This window comes from Heterodontus francisci, chromosome 36, assembly GCF_036365525.1.
Source record: "Heterodontus francisci isolate sHetFra1 chromosome 36, sHetFra1.hap1, whole genome shotgun sequence".
In the NCBI taxonomy this organism is placed as follows: domain Eukaryota; kingdom Metazoa; phylum Chordata; class Chondrichthyes; order Heterodontiformes; family Heterodontidae; genus Heterodontus; species Heterodontus francisci.
In genome coordinates this window covers 2382883-2405162 of record NC_090406.1, presented here as the reverse complement: position 1 = coordinate 2405162, position 22280 = coordinate 2382883, and the positions used below count along the sequence as shown (strand labels likewise).

General features: G+C 44.0%; 1 protein-coding gene across 4 annotated transcripts in view; it reads right to left on the bottom strand.

Annotated features, from left to right (window-relative positions):
- Positions 1-22280, bottom strand: part of upf1 (UPF1 RNA helicase and ATPase) — a 99816-nt gene that overhangs the window by 45221 nt on the left and 32315 nt on the right. For 2 of the 4 annotated variants that reach the window (XM_068015957.1, XM_068015958.1), the window contains exons 5-9: positions 15443-15623; positions 14537-14698; positions 13089-13173; positions 4594-4701; positions 164-272 (exon numbers count right to left, since the gene is read on the bottom strand). In XM_068015957.1, coding sequence (XP_067872058.1) covers positions 164-272; positions 4594-4701; positions 13089-13173; positions 14537-14698; positions 15443-15623 — 645 coding nt within the window. The remainder of the gene's footprint in view (positions 1-163; positions 273-4593; positions 4702-13088; positions 13174-14536; positions 14699-15442; positions 15624-22280) is intronic. The other 2 variants (XM_068015959.1, XM_068015960.1) reach the window with 1 other exon arrangement.

Here is a 22280-nt window from a genome sequence, read left to right as displayed (position 1 = left end):
TTGAGATTGCAGCAGTCATGTTAGGGATCAGCATTCCCAAATTTGCACTTGTTACTACTATAAGGGGGCTTAGTGCTGTCAATATCCCCAATCGTCTTCAGACAGATCATAAAGGTTGATAATGCTACAGATTAAAGGGAAAAGGTAGGTATTGGCAGCTTACCTATCAAATGAAGTAGATTTCCAGACAAAATCCACCTGGAAGTTGTGAGTGACTTCAACTGGAGCTCCAACACTGCTGCGGAGTTCAATAGCGATCTCATCTCCATAATCTATACAGGTAGGTTAGAGACGTAACTCTCAGCCTGACTCAGTCAGGCCCAACAATGTCATTCGCCTACAATCTTCAGCAGACCTCTAACACTCGAGTTTTTTTGAATCAAGTAACTTTTAAACATAGTTTTAGTAGGTACATAAACATCATTAACAGCCCAGTGCACCAGTTCCGCTAAAACTACATTTCCAGTTTTGGTTTCTGAGTGAAGTTTAAGAAAGCCTCGTAAATTCAAACATATTTAGCAGAGGAGGGTCTCTTCTCCTGACTCTTCCCCATACCCCCACCTGTCCCGACATTTTGTCAGGCTTGCCCATGGAGCATTTAACAGGGATGATGCAACAACAGTAGCAAAGGAAATCGAGGAGATAAATTCTGAACTGCTTAAGAAGCTCAACACCATCCAGGACAAAGCAGCCCGCTTGATTGGCACCCTATCCACAAACATTCACTCCCTCCACCACCAATGCACAGTGGTAGCAGTGTGTACCATCTACAAGATGCACTGCAGCAATGCAGCAGGGCTCCTTAGACAGCACCTTCCAAACCTGCAACTTCTACCACCTAGAAGGACAAGAGCAACAGATGCATGGGAACACCTCCACCTGCAGGTTCACCTTCAAGGCACACACCATCTTGACTTGGAACTATATCGCCGTTCCTTCACTGTCACTGGGTCAAAATCCCGGAACTCCCTTCCTAACAGCACTGTGGGTGTCCCTACCCCACGTAGACAGCAGCAGTTCAAGAAGGCAGCTTACCACCACCTTCTCAAGGGCAATTAGCGATGGGCAATAAATGCTGGCCTGGCCAGTGTTGCCCACATCTCATGAACAAATAAAAAAAAGTGAGATGAGATTTATAATAAATCAAACTATTAGAGAAGTCAGTTAAGATAAATGAGGACAATACACTAGGTCTTCATGGAATTTATCCAAGGAAACTGGAGAAGAAATAACGAAGGCCCTAGAAATGATGCTTCAGAGTGCGACTGAAAGTTTGTACATACCGAAGGACTCGACAGTGACCTGGGTAATTAATGTTATGCCGAGAGACTAGAAGCTGAGATTGCTCTCTTTGGAACAAAGAAGGTTAAGGGGAGGCTTAATAGATGTCCAAAATCAAGAAGGGTTTTGATAAAGTAAATGAGAAACCGTTCCTAATGGCAGGGGGGTCTGGAACCAGAGGATACAGATTTTAAGGTAATTGGCAAAAACAAACCAAGGGGAAATTTTTTTCCCAACATTGTGTTGTCATCTGGAAAGGACAAAGCAGAATCAATGGTAACTTTCAAAAGGGAACTGGATAAATACTTGAAAAGTAAAATTTATGAGGCTAAGGGGAAAGAACAGGGTAGTTACAAAATTGGGACTTAAAAACTGTTTGGAAGGGAAGAAACAGATTACGAGTCAAGGGAAGTGGGCTGTGGTGTCCAAAGGGTTGTGTACTGGGACCACTTCTGTCCAGTGTACATCAATGATTGCGACATAGGGCTCAAAGGAGTGAGGTCCAAATTTGCAAACAACACTAAAATTGTATTAAATTTTAAATAATTGAGGATCAAAGGAAGCTGGAAGATATCGATAAGATGGTGGAATGAGCAAAAAAAGTGGCAGATGGCAATGTCAGTAGGGGTGAGATGGTACATTGTAAAATAAAGCAATAATTATATTTTGAATGAGGGAAAGCTGGGTGAATGAGGTGGAAGAGCAGAGAGATTTGGGGGCTTCGGTTTCACAAAAAGTAGCACCTTAAGTGAATAGCAAAAGACAATGGAAATGTGGGCTTTACGACAAGGAGGCATAGAATATAAAAGTGGAGATGTAATGGTGAGTCTGTACCAAACCTTAGTCAGCCTACAGTTGGGGTACTGTTTGCAATTCTGGGCTCTACAAGGGAGTTTTTGATCTACAAGGGAGTCAAGAGTTATGGGGGGCCAGCAGAAAGTGGAGTGAAGACCACAGTAAGATCAGCCATGATCTAATTGAAAGGCAGAGCAGGTTCGAAGGGCCAAATGGCTTAATCCTGCCCCTATTTCTTATTACAAAACAGATACTGGGGCAAGAGAAAGGAGGCAGGACAAATTGATCAGGATTCTGTTGGCATGAGGAAAGAATAAAGACAAACAAATTGGGGCTACCTGCATTAGAATGGAGGAGATCATGAGATGATTTGATAGAGGGGATAAGGCAGAATAGATAGAAATAAACTGTTTGTGATTGAGGGGTCCAGAGCGAGGGGACATATTAAATATAAATTTAGGGTGGGGAGTGGGGAAGTTTTTTTTTCAACAAACAGGGCTATTCAGGCTGTCGATGTTCAACTCAGAAGTGACATACGCCCTAGGCGCAGTCCATTGTCTTCCGAGACGACCGGATGCCTACTACTACTGTTCAGTCTGTGGAATGAACGAGTGATTGAAACAGAGGCCACATTAACATTTAAGAATAGGTTAGACAGACTGAAGCAAAAGGAAAAGTGGGGGGGGGGTTGATGGTGGCGGTGGTGAAGGTACAAAAACAGAGATTAGGACAAGTGCTCGAGGTTGATAAACACCAACACGTTCCGAAGAAGGGTCACTGACCCGAAACGTTAACTCTGCTTCTCTTTCCACAGATGCTGCCAGACCTGCTGAGTGGTTCCAGCATTTCTTGTTTTTATACCAACACGGACTGGTTGGGCTGGGCGATACGTTTCCGTGTTGCAATTTCAATGTTGGAATGAAGAACAGGAACTCATACCAATTACTGAAAATTCTCCCATCACCTCTTGCAGGCATAATTCGCAGATTTCAGTGGTCAGCACTTTAAAGATTGCATTTTTAAAGCAAATAAAGAACAAACTTAAATTTTTAGAGCATTTTATGACCTCAAGACATCCCAAGTGGTTTACAGCCAATGGAGTACATTTTTCTTTTGAAGTGTAGCCACTGTTGTAATATAGGGAAATGGAGCAGCCAATTTATCCACAGCGAGGTCCCACAAACAGCAATGTAATGAATGATCAGATAATTTGTTTTAGTGAAATAAAAGCAAAATGCTGGAAATACTCAGCGGGTCAGGCAGCATCTGTGGAGAGAGAACAGAGTTAATGTTTCAGATCTGTGACCTTTCATCAGAAGACTGAAGGTGTAACACAAATCAGGATATTGAGTTTGTTTTAGTGATGCTGGTTTAGCAATAAATATTACTCAGGAGACTGGGGGTGGGGGAATTTCACGTCTCCATTCACCAGAATGTTACAGCACAGGAGGCGGCATTTGGCCCATCATGCCTGTGCTAGCTTTCTGAAAGTCATCCAATTAATCTTAGTCCCCCTGCTTATTCCCCAATAAGCCCTGTAAATGTTTTGCCCTTCTAGTATTTATCCAATTCCCTTTTGAAAATTATTGAATCTGCTTCCACCGCCCTTTCTAGTGCCATGGGATCTTTTGCGTACATGACAGGACAGAGGGGGCCTTGGTTTAACGTCACACCTGGAAGACAGCATCTGTGTGCAGCATAAAAGCAAAAAACTGCGGATGCTGGAAATCTGAAATAAAAACAAGAAATGCTGGAACCACTCAGCAGGTCTGGCAGCATCTGTGGAAAGAGAAGCAGAGTTTCGGGTCAGTGACCCTTCTTCGGAACGAGCAAAAATTAGAAATGTTAAAGGTTATAGAGGTCATGGAGCAAAGGCAAACAAAAGAAAAAATAACTAAAAATAAAAGTAAAATGGGGGGCACGTCATGCTCTGAAATTCAATTGAGTTCAATAATTTCAGAACATCACAGGCCCCCCATTTTACTTTTATTTTTAGTTATTTTTTCTTTTTTACATTTTTTACAATCTTTTTTCTTTTATTTCATTTCATTGTAGTTTGTTCAGTTTGCTTACCCACTGTTTTTTTTCATGTTTGTACTTGCTGCTGTTCAATCTTCAGTCCGTTAACACCCTATCTGTACTAATGCTTTGTCTTTCAACACACCATTAACATATTGTTTGCCTTTGCTCCATGACCTCTTGGTCAGCTATGTGGCCTTGTCCAATCTACACCTTCTCCTTTGTTATCTCTTGCCCCACCCCCGGATCACTTGCTTATAACCTTTGACATTTCTAATATTTGCTCGTTCCGAAGAAGGGTCACTGACCCGAAACTCTGCTTCTCTTTCCACAGATGCTGCCAGACCTGCTGAGTGGTTCCAGCATTTCTTGTTTTTATTATCTGTGTGCAGCAGTTGCGCAGAGGAGCACAAGTGGCAGAAAGTAGCCTAACATGCATATACAAACAATGGAGAAACTTCAGCTGTACAACTGCTTTAGGTTTAATTTGTAAGATACAAAGGATACTGTCCGGGACTTTGATCACGTGGCCGATTCCTTTCCAAAGAGGTGCGAGGTCACCTTTGTAGCGCAAACAGATCTCATCACCCTGCATCAAGCGCATGTCTGAAGAAGAATGAGGGAAGCCAGATGATGGTTACAGTACACAAGAGCACAGTAATATCACTTCAAACTGTCTGCAGCCCATTCACATGCTTCTCCAATACTGAACTGGCCTACTTAAGATATTTGCTTAAAACCTGCCTAGGTCATAGGTGGATTAAAGATTACTGATTCAATATTTGTCCCCATATCTCCCAAAAGAACCAACTTTTTGCTGAGGTAGGGTTCATCAACAACTTGTATTTATAAAGCATCTTGAATATAACACAATGGCCCAAGGCGCTATAAAATAAAATGACACCGAGCCACATAAGGGCAGATGACTATAGGCATGGACAGAGAGGTAGGTTTTAAGGAGCTTCTTAAAGAAAGAGAGGGTGGTAGAGAGGTTTAGGGAGCGAACTCCAGAGCTTAGATCCTCGGCAGCTGAAGGCACTGCCAAAGGTGGAGCAATTAAAATGGGATGCTCAAGAGGCTAGAATTGGAGAACAGGGATCTCAGCGGGTTGCAGGGCTGGAGATTACAGAGATGGGGGGGGGGGGGTGCAAGGCCATGGAGGGATTTGAAAACAAGGATGATAATTTTAAGACCGAGGTGCTGGTTAACCGGGAACCAGTGTAGGTCAGCAAGCACAGGTGGTGATGTGTGAACAGGTTTGGTGCAAGTTTGGACATGGGCAGCAGAGTTTTGAATGAACCCAAGTCTAAAGGGTAGAATGTGAGGCACCAGCCAGGAGTGGATTCGAATAGTAAAATCTTGAAGTAACAAAGGAACAGATGAGGATTTCAGCAAAAGAACTGAGGCAGGGGCAGCACTGGCAATGCCACAGAGATGGAAATAGACAGTCACAGATATGGCAGGGATATGTGGTTGAAAGCTCATCTCGGGGTCAAAGATGGCAGAGGTTGCAAACAGTTCAGCCTCAGACAGTTGCCAGGCGAGGAAGCGGAGGTGGTGGCGAGGGAGCAGAGGCGGTAGTTCTTAAAGTGTATCCATGAGAGCTTTTTGAGCCAGCACATATAAAGGCCTACAAGAGAAGGGGCAGTACTGGACTTAATCTTAGGGAATGAAGCCGGGCAAGTGGTAGAAGTGTCAGTGGGGGAGCATTTCAGGGATAGTGACCATAACTCTGTAAAATTAAGGAAGTTTATGGAAAAGGACAAAGAGGGACCAAAAATAAAAGTACAGAATTAAGAGAAGGCAGATTTCAATATGATAAAACAGGATCTGGCCAAAGTGGACTGAGAGCAGCTACTTGTAGGAAAGTCTACATCAGACCAGTGGGAGTCATTCAAAAAGGAAATAGTGAGGGTTCAGGGCCAACATGTTCCCGCAAAAGGTGATGGGTAGGACCATCAAGTCCAGGCGTAGATGTCAAGAGATACAGAGGATTGGATAAGGAAAAGAAAAGCAGGCTTACGGCAGATTCGGAGCACTGAAAACAGCAGAGGCCCGAGAGCAGTATAGAAAGTGCAGGGGGGGGGGGTACTTAAAGTAATTAGGAGAGCAAAGAGGGGGCATGAAAAAACACTGGCGGGCAAGATAAAGGAAAATCCCAAGGCGTTTTATAAGTATATTAAGGGCAAGAGGATAACCAGGGAAAGAGTAGGGCCCATTAGGGACCAAAGTGGCAATCTGTGTGTGTGGAGCCGGAGGACACAGGTGAGGTTTTAAATGATTACTTTTCATCTGTGTTCACTATGGAGGACAATGTAGGTGTGGAGATCAGGGAGGGGAATGTGATATACTTGAACATATTAGCATTGAAAGGGAGGAAGTATTAGCTGTTTCAGCGGGCTTAAAAGTGGATAAATCCCCAGGCCCAAATGAGATGCATCCCAGGCTGTTATGTGAGGCAAGGGAGGAGATTGCAGGGTCTCTGACACAAATTTTCAAATCCTCTCTGGCCACAGGAGAGGTACCAGAGGACTGGAGGACAGTGAATGTGGTACCATTATTCAAGGGTAGCACGGTTAAACCAGGTATTTACAGGCCAGTGAGTCTAACATCAGTGGTAGGGAAACTATTGGAAACAAATTCTGAAGGACAGGATTACTCTCCACTTGGAGAGGCAGGGATTAATCAGGGATAGTCAGCATGGCTTTGTCAGGGGAGATCATGTCTAACTAACTTGATTGAATTTTTCGAGGAGGTGACTAGGTGTGTAGATGAGGGTAAGACAGTTGATGTAGTCTACATGGACCTCAGTAAGGCTTTTGAGAAGGTCCCGCATGGGAGATTGGTTAAGGTGGTAAGAGCCCATGGGATCCAGGGTAATGTGGATCCAAAACTGGCTTAGTGGCAGGAGGCAGAGGGTGATGGCCGCGGGTTGTTTTTGCGAGTAGAAGCTTGTGACAGTAGTGTACCACAGGGATTGGTGCTGGAACCCTTGCTGTTTGTAGTGTACATGGGTGTACATTAATGATTTAGACATGAATAGAGGAGGTATGATCAGTAGGTTCGCTGATGACACGAAAATTAGTGGTGTCGTAAATAGTGAGGAGGAAAGCCTTAGATTACAGGATATAGATGGGCAGAGAAGTGGCAGATAGAATTTAATCCTGAGAGGTGCAAGGTGATGCATTTTGGGAGGACTAACAAGGCAAGGGAATATACAATGGATGGTAGGACCCTAGGAAGTACAGAGGGTCAGACCTTGGTGTATTTGTCCTTAGATCACTGAAGGCAGCAGCACAGGTAGATAAGGTGGTTAGGAAGGCATATGCAATACTTGCCTTTATCAGCCGAAGCACAGAATACAACAGCAGGGAGGTTATGATGGAGCTGTATAAAACGCTAGTTAGGCCACAGCTGGATTACTATGCACAGTTCTGGGCACCACACTATATAAAAGATATAATTGCACTGGAGAGGGTGCAGAGGAGATTCACCAGGATGTTGCCTGGGCTGGGCATTTCAGTTATGAAGAGAAACTGACTAGGCTGAGGTTGTTTTCCTTAGAGCACAGAAGGCTGAGGGGGGACATGATTGAGGTATCCAAAATTATGAGGGGCATTGATCGGATAAATAGGAAGAAATTTTTTCCCTTTGGGGAGGAGTCAATAACTAAGCCGGTGGGGGGTGGGGAGGGGGGCGGAGTGCACAGGTTTAAGGTAAAGGGCAGGAGGTTTAGAAGGGATTTGAGGAAAAATGCTTTCACCCAGAGGGTGGTTGGAATCTGGAACACACTGCTGAAGGGGTGGTAGAGGCAGGAACCCTCACAACATTTAAGAAGTATTTCGATGAGCACTTGAAACGCCATAGCATACAAGGCTACGGGCCAGAAAAATGGGATTAGGATAGGTGCTTGATGGCCGGCACAGACATGATGGGCCGAAGGGCCTGTTTCTGTGCTGTATAACGCTATGACTCCATGAGTATAATGACGTAGGTAAAAAAAAGGGATTTGGTCCTAAAAGCAGAATATAGGGAACTAGGAAATAAGTTGAAAAGTAGGACCTCAAAGTTAGTGATCTCAGGATTACTAGCAGTGCCACGTGCTAGTCAGAGTAGAAATAGCAGGATATATCGGATGAATACATGGCTGAAGAGATGGTGTGAGGGGGAGGGTTTTAGACTCCTGGGACATTGGGACCAGTTCTGGGGGAGGTGGGACCAGTACAAACTGGACAGGTTACACCTGGGCAGGACCGGCACTCATGTCCTAGGGGGAGCATGTTGCTAGAGTGGTTGGGGAGGATTTAAACTAAAATGGCAGGGGGATGGAAACCGTTGCAAGGAGTCAAGAGGAAGGTGGGGGGGTGCGAAATCAAGGACAAGGACAAATGACAGTAAGGGGAATAAGAAAAGCGATAGGCAGAGAAATCAAGGGGCAGAATCAAATAGGGCCACAGTGAAAAATAGTGGGAAGGAGACAGGTAATGTTAAAAAGACAAGCCTTAAAGGCTTTGTGCCTTAACGTGCGGAGCATTCACAATAAAGTGGATGAATTAATCGCACAAATAGATGTAAACGGGTATGATATAGTCGGGATTACAGACACGGCTGCAAGGTGACCAGGGATGGGAAATTAACATCCAGGGGTATTCAGTATTTAGGAAGGACAGACAAAAAGTAAAAGGCGGTGGAGTTGCATTGCTGGTTAAAGAGGAAATTAACGCAATAGTGAGGAAGGATATTTGCTCTGACTATATGGAATCTGTATGGGTAGAGCTGAGAAACACTAAGGGGCAGAAAACGTTAGTGGGGGTTGTATATAGACCCCAAAACTGTAGTGGTGATGTTGAGAATGGCATTAAGCAGGAAATCAGAGACGCATGCAATAAAGGAACATCTGTAATTATGGGTGAATTTAATCTGCATATAGATTGGGCAAATCAAATTAATCACAATACCGTAGAGGAGGAATTCATGTAGTGTATACGGGATGGCTTTCTGGACCAATACGTCGAGGAAACAACTATAGAGCAGGCCATCCTAGACTGGGTATTGCGTAATGAGAGGGGAATAATTTACAATCTAGTTGTGCGAGACCCCTTGGGGATGAGCAACCATAATATAATAGAATTCTTCATCAAGATAGAGAGTGACGTAGCTAATTCTGAGACTAGGGTCCTGAATCTTAATAAAGGAAACCACAAAGGTACGAGGCGCGAGTTGGCTATGATGGATTGGGAAATGTTTCTTAAAGGGATGACAGTGGATAGGCGATGGCAAACATTCATTCAAAGTGCACATGGATGAACTGCAACAATTGTTTATTCCAGTCTGGCACAAAAGTAAAACGGGAAAGGTAGCCAAACCATGGCTTACAAGGGAAATTAGAGATAGCATTAGATCAAAGGAAGAGGCCTACAAATTTGCCAGAAAAAAAAACAACAGACCTGAGGATTGGGAACAGTTTAGAATTCAGCAAAGGAAGACCAAGGGATTGATTAAGAAGGGGAAAATAGAGTACAAGAGTAAGCTCGCGGGGAACATGAAAACTGACTGCAAAAGTTTCTATGGGTATGTGAAGAGAAAAAGATTGGTGAAGACAAATGTAGGTCCCTTACAGTCAGAAATAGTGGAATTTATTATGCGGAACAAAGAAGTGGCTGACCAACTAAATGCATATAAAGAACAAAGAACAGTACAGCACAGGAACAGGCCATTCGGCCCTCCAAGCCTGCGCCGATCTTGATGCCTGCCTAAACTAAAACCTTCTGCACTTCCGGGGACCGTATCCCTCTATTCCAATCCTATTCATGTATTTGTCAAGATGCCTCTTAAACGTCGCTATCGTACCTGCTTCCACCATCTCCCCCGGCAGCAAATTCCAGGCACTCACCACCCTCTGTGTAAAGAACTTGCCTCGCACATCCCCTCTAAACTTTGCCCCTCTCACCTTAAACCTATGTCCCCTAGTAACTGACTCTTCCACACTGGGAAAAAGCTTCTGACTATCCACTCTGTCCATGCCGCTTGTAACTTTGGTTCTGTCCTTGCAAAGGAGGACACAAATAACATACCAGAAATGCCGGAGAACACAGGGTTTAGTGAAAGGGAGGAACTGAAGGAAATCAGTACTAGTAGGGAAATGGCGTTGAGGAAATTGATGGGATTGAAGGCAGATAAATCCCCAAGGCTTGATAATCAACATCCAGAGTACTTAAGGAAGTGGCCATAGAAATAGTGGATGCATTGGTGGTCATCGTTCAAGATTCTATAGACTCTGGAACAGTTCCTACAGATTGGAGGGTAGCTAATGTAACCCCACTATTTAAAAAGGGAGGTAGAGAGAAAGCAGGGAATTATAGACCAGTCGGCCTGACGTCGATACTGGGGAAAATTCTAGAGTCCGTTATCAAAGATTTTATAGCAGAGCACTTAGAGAACAGTGGTAGAATCGGGCAGAGTTAGCATGGATTTACGAAAGGGAAATCATGCTTGACAATCTGCTAGAATTGTAGAGTTGATGAGGGGGAGCCAGTGGATGTGGTTTATTTGGACTTTCAGAAGGCTTTCGACAAAGTCGAAAATAAGAGATTAGCATGTAAAATTAAAGCGCATGGGATTGGAGGTAGCGTATTGTGATGGATAGAAAATTTGTTGGTAGACAGGAAACAAAGAGCAGGAATAAACGGGTCTTTTTCCGAATGGCAGGCAGTGACTAGTGGGGTACCACAGGGATCGGTGCTAGGACCCCAGCTATTCACAATATACATTAATGATTTAGATGAGGGAACTAAATGCAATATCTCCAAATTTGCAGATGACACAAAACTGGGTGGGAGGAGGATGCAGAGAGGCTTCAGGGTAATTTAGATAGGTTGAGTGGGCTAATGCATGGCAGATGCAGTATAATGTGGATAAATGTGAGGTTATCCACTTTGGTAGCAAAAACAGGAAGGCAGATTATCTGAACGGCTATAAACAGAGAGGGGAATACGCAACGAGACCTGGGTGTTCTCGTACACCAGTCGCTGAAGGTAAGCATGCAGGTGCGAGAGGCGGTAAAAAGGGCAATTGGTATGTTGGCCTTCATAGCGAGAGGATTAGAGTACAGGAGCAGGGATGTCTTGCTGCAATTATACAGGGCCTTGGTGAGGCCACACCTGGAATATTGTGTGCAGTTTTGGTCTCCTTATCTGAGGAAGGATGTTCTTGCTATAGAGAGAGTGCAGCGAAGGTTTACCAGACTGATTCCTGGGATGGTAGGGCTGATGGTATGAGGAGAGATGGAGTCGGGTAGGATTATATTTGCTTGAGTTCAGAAGAGTGAGGGAGGATCTCATAAAAACCTATAAAATTCTAACAGGACTTGACAGGGCAGATGCAGGAAGGATGTTCCCGATGGTGGGGGAGTCCAGAACCAGGGGTCACAGTCTAAGGATATGGGGTAAACCTTTCATGTCTGAGATGGAGAAATTTCTTCACCTAGAGAGTGGTGAGCCTGTGGAATTTGCTACCACAGAAAGCAGTTGAGAAAACACTATTTTCAAGAAGGAGTTAGGTATAGCTCTTGGAGAGGAAAGGAGGAACAGGTTACTGAGTTGGATGATCAGCCATGATCGTAATGAATGGTGGAGCAGGCTCGAAGGGCCGAATGGCCTACTCCTGCTCCTATTTTCTCTGTTTCCAAGAGGGAGCGGAGGCGGTGGCGAGGGACCAAAAACAATGGTTCCATGGGCTCTGGGTGCCTTCTGGCACCATACCCACGATTCAGTGTTGGTAGCTGTTCAACCACAGCAGGCGTCACTGTAGACCTCAATCCTGTCCTCAACACCCACATATTTCCAACAGGGAAAGCTGGAAATCAAAGAGCAGAAACACTGGATTGTTTCTCCATCTTAACACAGGGCACATATTTCATTGCAGGTAATTTACTGCTGGCACAGCAGTAATCTAAGTGATTTCCCACCTTTCCGGTCTGCATGACTCAATAAACAAACTCAGTAAGGCATTAATTGAGAACTAAATTGGACAATTGATGCAGCTCTCGGGCAAACAGTGGATTTCAGAGCAGAAGTGCTTCTTTTCCTAATTACTAAAAGCGATACCACCATAGGTACCAGTCTGGGGTTCTGTCAATCGGTACGATTAGGGGTGTACGTTTTTGCCAATTCGGGTGGAAACAGCTGGCCTTGGAACTAGTTGCCTTCAGAAGTCACAATGAGTGACTATCCAGACCACAAGCAAGCAGTGCACACTAAGTGAGTGAGTGCCAGTAACGTGTACAATGGCAACATTGCCCACGGCACCCAGCTGAGCAGCAACTCTTTGGAATCCAGTTTTGTCAGGTGATGGGAGTGTGCTTGGGTGTGTCACAAATGAGGCACTGTTGCCCAACACTAAAGAATTCTAATTCTTTTTTCACAGTTCTCAGACTGTGCTGTGCACCGTCTAGCAGTGTCACTTTTACTCAGTGCTGCACAACATTCAGCTTTGTATCTCAGTATTTAAAGGTATTTTACACCAGAATAGAAAACTCTCTCTTTATACAATATATGAATGATGCACAGAATTCATTTAACATTTCTTATTTTTTATTCCCATAATGACAGACTCTATATAAATTGAACATTGACTGGGACCTCCAACATATATCTACTTGTCAGCAATAATCAGTTCAGGAGTTTGACACTTGAGCGGTCGAGGTTTGCCAACTCCTAAAGTAAACAGCACTACATCTGGCATTCCTCACTCAATATCTTCAATCAAGTCAGTTGGCTACAATTTACTGTCACTAAAAGGTCCTCTGCATCCCTCACCATTCCCCAGTGTGAGGAGTGGCCCTGCTCCAGTCATTTGCTGCCTTCCACAGAAGGTGCAACACAATCAGGTTATTGAGTGCAAATGCCTTACTGCACAATTGTGATTCTTGTGCCACGACAGTAAACTGCCCATTCCTTTTATTTATTAAGCATATGTAAATCAGCTCAATTTACCAGAGTCTGTCTTGGGCAAGGTGAAGTATGCAATCCTTTTCTTGTTCAGACCCAGATCCCATCTCACAGTGATATTGTCCTGAGTCTAAAATTAGAAACAGAATTAAATTCATTTACTGGTTCAAGCAGTGAGATAATTAGCTGAATATAAAAAGGAAAGAGGTGGTTAGATTGTTGTGTTGATTATTAGGGGGACGCTCCAGTCTAAATACTTAAATACAAAGGGAAAATAGCAGTTAACTACTGCCCACATGCTGTAATTAATCTCCAGGTTATATTTTTGAAAGTTTGCACATGTAGATTGAGCCCACGCTGGTGACACAGTCTGAGTGGATCAGCTACCCCAGGGCTTGAGGAAATATACAGACACCACAATGAGTGCTTGTGTCTCACTTTATGCCTTACAGAAACCGAATTACGATGTGGGGAAATACCTACAAGGTGAAGCCCACGTGCTCACAAGACAGGGTAACCACAGGCAGTCAATCTTTTAAAAAGTGGAAATTAAAAAAATAACTTTGTTGGTTTGACAACAGTAAGGGTAAATACGCTGGAGAAGTCCTTTTACAAGTCTGTTGCTTTCAGTTTGGTACCAGTACGGTGATAAAAAAGCTCAGTACAGTTATCATTTGTGCTTGCCCACCATAAACTACCCCTACAAAAGTAACACAATCTGAACAAAATCCTTTCAGGGCTTATTAAAAATGTGTATGGTGTGGACAAGCTCAAATTTAAATGCATCAGAATTCATTCAGAAGCTTGGGTTCCAGCAGCTCTCTTACACAAGAGGAAACAAGCACATGATTTTAGATTAAGCCAATCAGTATTTTAGAATTGCAGCTTGAAATAATAGTCCCGTTAACTTTACACAATTCAGTTAAAGGGGAAGATTATAGGAAGGAAAAGGAGTAGAAATATATGGTGTACTACGACTGGATAGCTCACTCAAGTGGACATTATTCCATGCGAGAATCACCAAGCTACCCTCTGAGCAGTACCAAAGGTAAATTCCTTAACTATCCAATCCCTAAAGTCACTATTCAATTCACCCGTACATTTTTCCCTACACAATCTGCCCAGTGGTAGGACTCTAACCCCAGAGTCAGAGGATCTAGCCCCACTTCAGACACCTGAACACATATTCCAGGCTGACACGAGTGTCGTGCTGGAGGGGCACACCGGTTACAATTAGCCTGGTCAGCACGAAGCAAACCCAAGACCCATTGGTCTGTTTGGTTCAACGATTCACTGGGTAAACTCACTCTGCTATGGAGAGAACTTTTTCCAGGATTCCTCAGCAGCATGCTATGGATGATCAGCTACCAGACACTTTCACAGGGAATGAGCCTCAAAGGAACCATGACTAAGTGCCAAATTTAGCACCGTTAAAAATACAAGATATTTGCAAATGCTGCATTTTTGGAGCAGAGGCTCACTCAGTACAATACCTGTGACTCCTTCAGCTTCTTGTCATAGTCAGCCTCCAGCTTGACCAGCGGACCAAAGATATTCTGGTATTGATAAGCATCCTCATAACGAAGCAGTACATGCTGGGGCTCTTCATCCACTCCAGGCTTCTCCAGATCCTCGAGGGTAGCAGAAGGATTATCCTAAACATGAATCACATGAAAAAGAGCATCTCTGAGGGGATCTGAAATATCACGCGTACCATTTTAGATTTTGACATTTTAATTTCAAATCAAACTGAATATTCTGAAAACAAACCAAATTTATCAACATTTTGAGTAACAGGGCACTGACATACGTTACAGTACACATCAGCTGTACCCGATGCCCATTTGGTTCCCCCATACTGTATTATAATTATCAGGGAGCTTCCCTTTCAGATTTCAGTGACTGATGCCGCACATATTTACCAGCCTGTTACTTGGGACATTAGTGCATCTCATCCTCCCCTATGCCCATCCCTGAGCCCGAGGAGCTGGAAGTGCACACTGCGTGTTGAGTACACAGAATACATACTGAATGGCCTTGGGCAATTTAACAAAACTGGATGCAAGAGATACCCCAGCGACTGTCTTGGACACTGTTCTATAACTAAGCAGCCACAGTATAACAGTACAGAGGATGCAGTGAGCTTAGCAAGCACTGAGATTTAACTGACTGGGAAATAATGCATCAGATTATGAGTTCACAGGAATCAGAAGGTTGCCAGGCCTTCCAGAATACAGGACAACAGGCCACCTAATCTCTGCTGGCAGGTTTGACAGCTGTGTGACTTGCAATTGGTGATAGTGTTTCATCTGAATGCTCTGCATGCCAATATTAGACATTCATTTTTTGCACTGGATTGGAATCAGTTGATATCAACTCGCCTATTATGCAATATATACCTTCCAGAGTTCTTCCAGCTTGTTGATCTGCTGCGCTGTGATCTGACGGGCTCGCAATTGCTCCTGCTCTGAAGGAATCTTCACCAGCCAAGACAGAAAGCAACGGTCCTGGATTAGTGGCTGCCACTGTGAACTATCCCAGTTGATGTCCTTCAGGCTGCTCTGACTGGCACACGGTTGTCTGGAGAAAAGTAATTGCATACCACATTTTTAAAATTGCTTCTGCAATCTTCTGAAGGCACAGGACAAAGAAAGCCAGATTATAGATCAGAGTTGTCCAACCTTTTCGGGCAGAGGGCCGCATTGCGATTTTTGCTCGGCCCAGGGAGCCAGTGAGCAAATTTCGAAAGATAAAGTGTCATGAAGACTCCTACCTGCTAAGAATGAGGCACATTAATTTTGTTACATGATTATTAATTTTAAACTGTTGCTGGAATGGAGAGATGACTTGTTTAAAGAGTTCAGCCTAGGAAAAGACAATGGGAACTGCTCACTGATTCAATTAACAGAGCTTGGTCTGGGCAATGGTGATCTACATTTTGTCGGTTTGAGACAGCACTACACCCCCCCACCGAAAGCTTTGAAATCCACCAGCCGCAGTTGTTCCCAAATAAGGGGTTAGTCACATGACTAACTTACTGGCCAACTTGGAGTTTTGAATTGTGTTCACAAGACAGTTTTGAACGCAGAGACTGCAGATTGCAACTGAACTTGGAACAAAAGCCTCTCTCCTGTTTGGCACTCTGTCTTTAACTAATCTCCGGATCCAGTGAAGTCACTTAAACCTCAAAAGACAAAAGACTCCTACATCAAAACAGGTTTTAAAGTGTGCACTGGGCCCAATGAAACGGCATGACTTACCGATAACCAAAAACTCTACATCGAACACCAAAACCTAAACAGAAACCCAGCTATTGCCTCAAACTTTTCCCTTTTATTCTTTCTACTTTTCTGTCTCTATCTGTGTGTTTATCGTGTATGCATGCTAGCAAGGTCACGTGCTGTATTCGTAGTCGTTAACCAAATTAGAGTATAAGATTAATCAACTCCCACCTTTCTTGTTTAAATCTAAGAAAACTTTCTGATTGCTTTCCAATTGTAAGGCAAATAAATCAATGAACAAGGAGTCACTGAGGGGGGAGCTAAAAATATGGTGGGACTGACTGTACAGCACCGTGGAGAGCTGGCATGCGCTTGGACAGAATGGCATCCTTCTGTGCCATAAGTAAATGACTGACTTTCTCCACCCACCTCTGCCCCCATTCTCCGTCCGCCCGTGCCTACAATGCTCCCCCCTCAGTGTCACCCCCAACTCTGTCCCTCTCCGCTCCCTCGCCACACTCCCTCCCCCGCCCCCCCCTTAAAAAAAAGTCAGAACACGCCTGAAAACCCAGAGTCTGTTGGGAAACGGCTGTTCCCAAATTCAGCAGTTGTTGGGTCTGAAACTGACAATGATCTTTTTTGAAAGAGCTGACTTTTAAAAGAACTTTAAAAGAGCGTTTCACTCTCTAACTGTGTGAGAGTCAGCAGCTGTCACCTGTGAAACTGACAGCGCAATAGTTTAAAAGCCAGACTGACAAAGGGAAATTTCTCATCTCCAGTTACGGTGAGAATGAAGAACGGTCCTGGGAGCAGTTGTACACCCATGTGCCGGATGGAAATGTTTAGCAAGCCGGATCCTGGCCCGCAGACTACGTTTGACAATCCTGATATAAATCATTAACAAACGGGTTGAACAGAATCAACGCAGTCTTTGACAAGGGGAAGATTTACATATGAACAGACGAATTAGGAGCAGGAGTACGCCACTCAGTCCCTTGAGCCTCTCCGCCATTCAAAAAGATCATGGCTAATCTGATTGTAACCTTAACTCCACAGTCCTGCTTACCCCCATTAACCTTTCACCCTCTTGCTTATCAAGAATCCATCGACCTCTATCTTAAAAATATTGAAACTTCATCATTGCAGCATTAAACCAACATTGCTGTTTTGCCCTCGTGCTTTGTTGGACTTGCCACTGCTGAAAATTCTAAGTTTATACCATATGTTCCACCTACTATTTCATTAGTTCCTTTTGCACAAAATTAGTTTAATTTGAAACGCTATTCCCCAATAACACAGCAACATTAATGCTCCAGATGATAAGAAGCTTGTGTTCTCAGGCAGTGTCACATGTTACTCAGGAGATGATTTTATTATACAAATTAAAACACTCCGGTGTTTCAGTCTCTTAATTCAATTAAAATTATAGTTTAACCACTGCAGAATTAGTGACCTTGCATCCTTTGTGTTGAAAATGAAATGTCTGCATTATTCAAAGGACGAGGAAATTAGTTCTGCATTTCCATCGACTGCCCTTTATTAATCGGTTTCTACAACATACGCGGTAGAAAAGCATACATTTGGAAACTAACTGATAAAAGGCCTGATGGTAGATAGACATTAATCTGTAGCCAGGGCACAGGCGCGGCAGCAGGGGGGAGGGGGAGACACCGGGCACAGGCTCGGCAGCAGGGGGGAGGGGGAGACACCGGGCACAGGCTCGGCAGCAGGGGCAACACCGAGCACAGGCGCTGCAGCAGGGGGGAGGGGCAACACCGAGCACAGGCGCAGCAGCAGGGGGGAGGGGGAGACACCGGGCACAGGTTCAGAGAGTTAGTCATCTACAGCACAGGAGGCGGCCATTTGGCCCATTGAGTCCAAGCCGACTCTTCATGGAGCAATGCAAACAGTCTCACTCCCTGGCTCCATCCCTTTCATGGAGCAATGCAAACAGTCTCACTCCCTGGCTCCATCCCCTTCATGGAGCAATACAAACAGTCTCACTCCCTGGCTCCATCCCCTTCATGGAGCAATACAAACAGTCTCACTCCCTGGCTCCATCCCCTTCATGGAGCAATACAAACAGTCTCACTCCCTGGCTCCATCCCCTTCATGGAGCAATACAAACAGTCTCACTCCCTGGCTCCATCCCCTTCATGGAGCAATACAAACAGTCTCACTCCCTGGCTCCATCCCTTTCATGGAGCAATGCAAACAGTCTCACTCCCTGGCTCCATCCCTTTCATGGAGCAATACAAACAGTCTCACTCCCTGGCTCCATCCCCTTCACCCTGCAAGTCTATTTCTCTTAGGTGGCCATCCAACTTCCTCTTGAAGTCATTGATCCTTTAGGTTTCCACCACCCTTGTGAGCAGCAAGTTCCAGGTCATTACCACCCTCTGCATAAAAAAAGTGTTTCCTTATGTTCCCCTTGCATCTTTTGCCTAAAACTTTCAATCTTGTCCTCTAGTCCTGTACCATTTGTTAATGGGAGCAATTTTTCCATGCCAAAGATAGAAAAAAAACCCTGCTTTAGAAGCATGAGGAAAAAAAAAACATGAAGCCAGAGAAGGAAAGGGACTAGCAGGAATTACCAAAAGCTTGTTTAAAGAGGGGAATTTTAATGAGGGTCTTAAAGAAGTGGGAGATGGGGTATTGGGAGAGAATTCCAAAGTGCATTTTCAGATAGCTGGTTCCACTTCTCTCTGGTGTGGAGGGGAGATGTTGGTAGTGGTTATAGACATATGGACTGGTAAGGCCAGGAGTGGATTTAAATACAAGAGGAGAATTTTAAATTTAAAGCATTTGGGGATTGGGAGGTAGAGGGTGAAGGATGAGCTGAGTTTGGTGCAGGTTAAGATATGGACAGCAGAGTTTTAAATAAACTGAAGTTTGCAGAAGATGGGAGGCCAGCCAGATTAAATCTGGAGGTGACAAAGGTTAGGGTTTCAGTGCCAGATGGACTGACGTAGGGGAGCAGTCAGAAATATCTTTGCCGGCCCAAAAAAAAGCTTCCCAGTCTAATCCCACTTTCCAGCTCTTGTTCCATAGCCCTGTAGGTTACAGCACTTCAAGTGCATATCCAAATATGTTTAAAATGCCATCAGGGTTGCTGCCTCAACCTTTCAGGCAATGAGTTCCAGACTCTCACCACCCTCTGGATGAAAACATTTCTCAACTCCCCTCTAATCCTTCCACCCAATTACTTGAAATCCATGCGCCCTGGTTATTGACCCCTCTGCTAAGGGAAGTAAGTCCTTCCTATCCATCTCGGCCCATTGTAATTTTATACACCTCAGCCTCTTCTGTTCCAAAGAAAATAAACCCAGATTATCCAATTTTTCTTCATAGCTAAAATTGTGCCTTTCTAATGACAATTTATACCGACCATCAATAATTTTTCCAATAATTTGCCCACGGTTAGGCTGATTAGCTTATAGTTACTCAGTCTATCCGATCCGCCCTTTTTAAACAATGGTAGCAGTCTTCCAGTCCTCCGACACCACGCCTGTAGCCAGAGAGGATTGGAAAATGATGGTCAGAGCTTCCACTATTACCTCCCTTGCTTCTCTCAACATTTCATCCAGGCCAGGCAGTTTACCTACTTTCAAAGATGCTAAACCCCTTAATACTTCCTCTCTCTGTTTATACCATCTAACATTTCACACCCCTCAACTACAATGTCTCCCTCTTTTGTAAGCATAGATGCAAAATATTCATTAAGAACCATGCCCATGTCTTCCACCTCCATACACAATCATTTTAGTCTCAATTGGCCCTACACTTAGCTACCTTTTGCTCTTTATGCATTTTTAAAACATGGTTGGGTGTTCTTTGATTTTACTTGCCAATTTTTTTCATGCCCTCTCTTTGTTTTCCTAATTTCCTTTTTTTAATTTCACCCTGACAATTTCTATACTCCTCTGGGCATTCTGCAGTATCGAGCTTTCTGTATCCTACATAAGCTTCCCTTTTTTGCCTGATCTACTCCATATGCTCTATGACATCAGGCGGGGTGATCTAGATTTGGGAGTCTTGTCCTTTTTCTTTCTGAGAACATATGTCTGAACCCTCCATCTCCTCCTTGACTGCTGCCCATTGCTCGGACACCTTAAAGTAGGTGTTTCCAGTCCGCTTCTGCCAAATCACATCTCGGCTTAGTCAAATTGGCCTTATCCTAACTTAAAACTTTTGCTCTTGGTCTATCTTCGTCCTTTTCCATATATACGCTAAAGCTAACTGAATTACGATCACCAAAATGCTCTCCCACATGCCCAGCTTCATTCCTTAAAACAAAGTCCAAAACTGCCCCATCTCTTGTTGGGCTTGCTACCTACTTTAAAAAAAAATTAATTTCATGGGATGTGGGTATCACTGGCTCGGCCAGCATTTATTGCCCATCCCTGATTGCCCTCGAGAAGGTGGTGGTGAGCTGCCTTCTTGAACCGCTGCAGTCCATCTGGTGCTGGTACACCTACAGTGCTGTTAGGGAGGGAGTTCCAGGATTTTGATCCAGTGTCAGTGAAGGAATGGCAACATATTTTCAAGTCAGGATGGTGCGTGGCTTGGGAGGGAACTTGCAGGTGGTGGTGTTCCCATGTATCTGCTGCCCTTGTCCTTCTAGTTGGAAGAGGCCACGGGTTTGGAAGGAGCTGTCAAAGGAGGTTTGATGAGTTGCTGCAGTGCATCTTGCATATAGTACATACTGCTGCCACTGCATGTTGGTGGTGGAGAGAGTGAATGTTTAAATTAATAGCTAAAAAGTTCTCCTGAATGCATTTTAAGAATTCTGCACCCTCCATACCTTTTATACTGATTTTATCCCAGTTCTCCCAGTGTATCAATCTTTGAAGGTGGCAGGACATAGAACCATAGAAAGTTTATGGCACAGAAAGCGGTCACTTTGCCCAACGTGTCTGCACCAGCCGAAAAACGAGCCATTGAGCCTAATCCCACTTTTCAGCATTTGGTCCGTAGCCCTGCAGGTTACTGCACTTGAGGTGCATATCCAGACAACTTTTAAATGAATGGAGGGTTTCTGCCGCTACTACCCTCTCAGGCAGTGAGTTCCAGACCCCCATCACCTTCTGGGTGAAAAAGTTTTTCCTCATCTCCCCTCTAATCTTTCTATCAATCATTTTAAATCTATTAGAGTGTGGTCAGAAAAGCATATGTGATCTTGGGCTTCATAAATAAAAGTATGAGTACTAAAGCAGGGAAGTTATGCTGAACGTTTATAAAGCTCTGGTTAGGCCCCAACTAGAGTACTGTATCCAGTTCTGGTCACCACACTTTAGGAAGGATGTGAAAGTTTTTGAGACAATGCAGAGATTTACCAGAGTGGTACCGGGGATGGGGGATTTTAGTTACAAGTTTAGGTTGAAAAAGCTGGGGTTGTTCTCCCTGGAGCAAAGGAAATTGAGGGGAAAATTATATACAGGTGTACAAGATTATGACAGGCTTACATACGTCAGACAAGGAAAAACTTCCCATTAACTAATGGTACAAGGACTAGAGGACACAGAGTGAAGGTTTTGTGCAAGAGATGCAGGGGAATGTGAAGAACAACTTTTTTTTTTTATTCAGTGGTAATGACCTAGAACTCGCTATCCGCGAGGTGGAAGCAGAGACAATCAATGATTTCAAAAGGAAGCTGAATGAGCACTTGAAGGAAATAAACTTGCAGGGCTACAGGGATCGAGTGGGGGAGTGGGAATGACTGAATTGTTCCGCAGAGAGCCGACACGGACTCGATAGGCCGACTGGTCTCCTTCTATGCTGCAAATGATTGACTGTTAGGGTACTTGAAATCCCCTATTGCGACCCTATCGTTTAACCCACTCCACTGGTCAGTCAAGCAAGACTTTCCCTTTTGAAATCCATTCTGACAATTGATTATATTTTTGATGTCTATGTTTTCCTATTTTCTCCTTTAGTAGGGATTTCATTATTCTCCTACCACCAATCTTAAACTGCTTGGTATATAGTTCTCTGGACACTTTCTCTCTCTCAAATA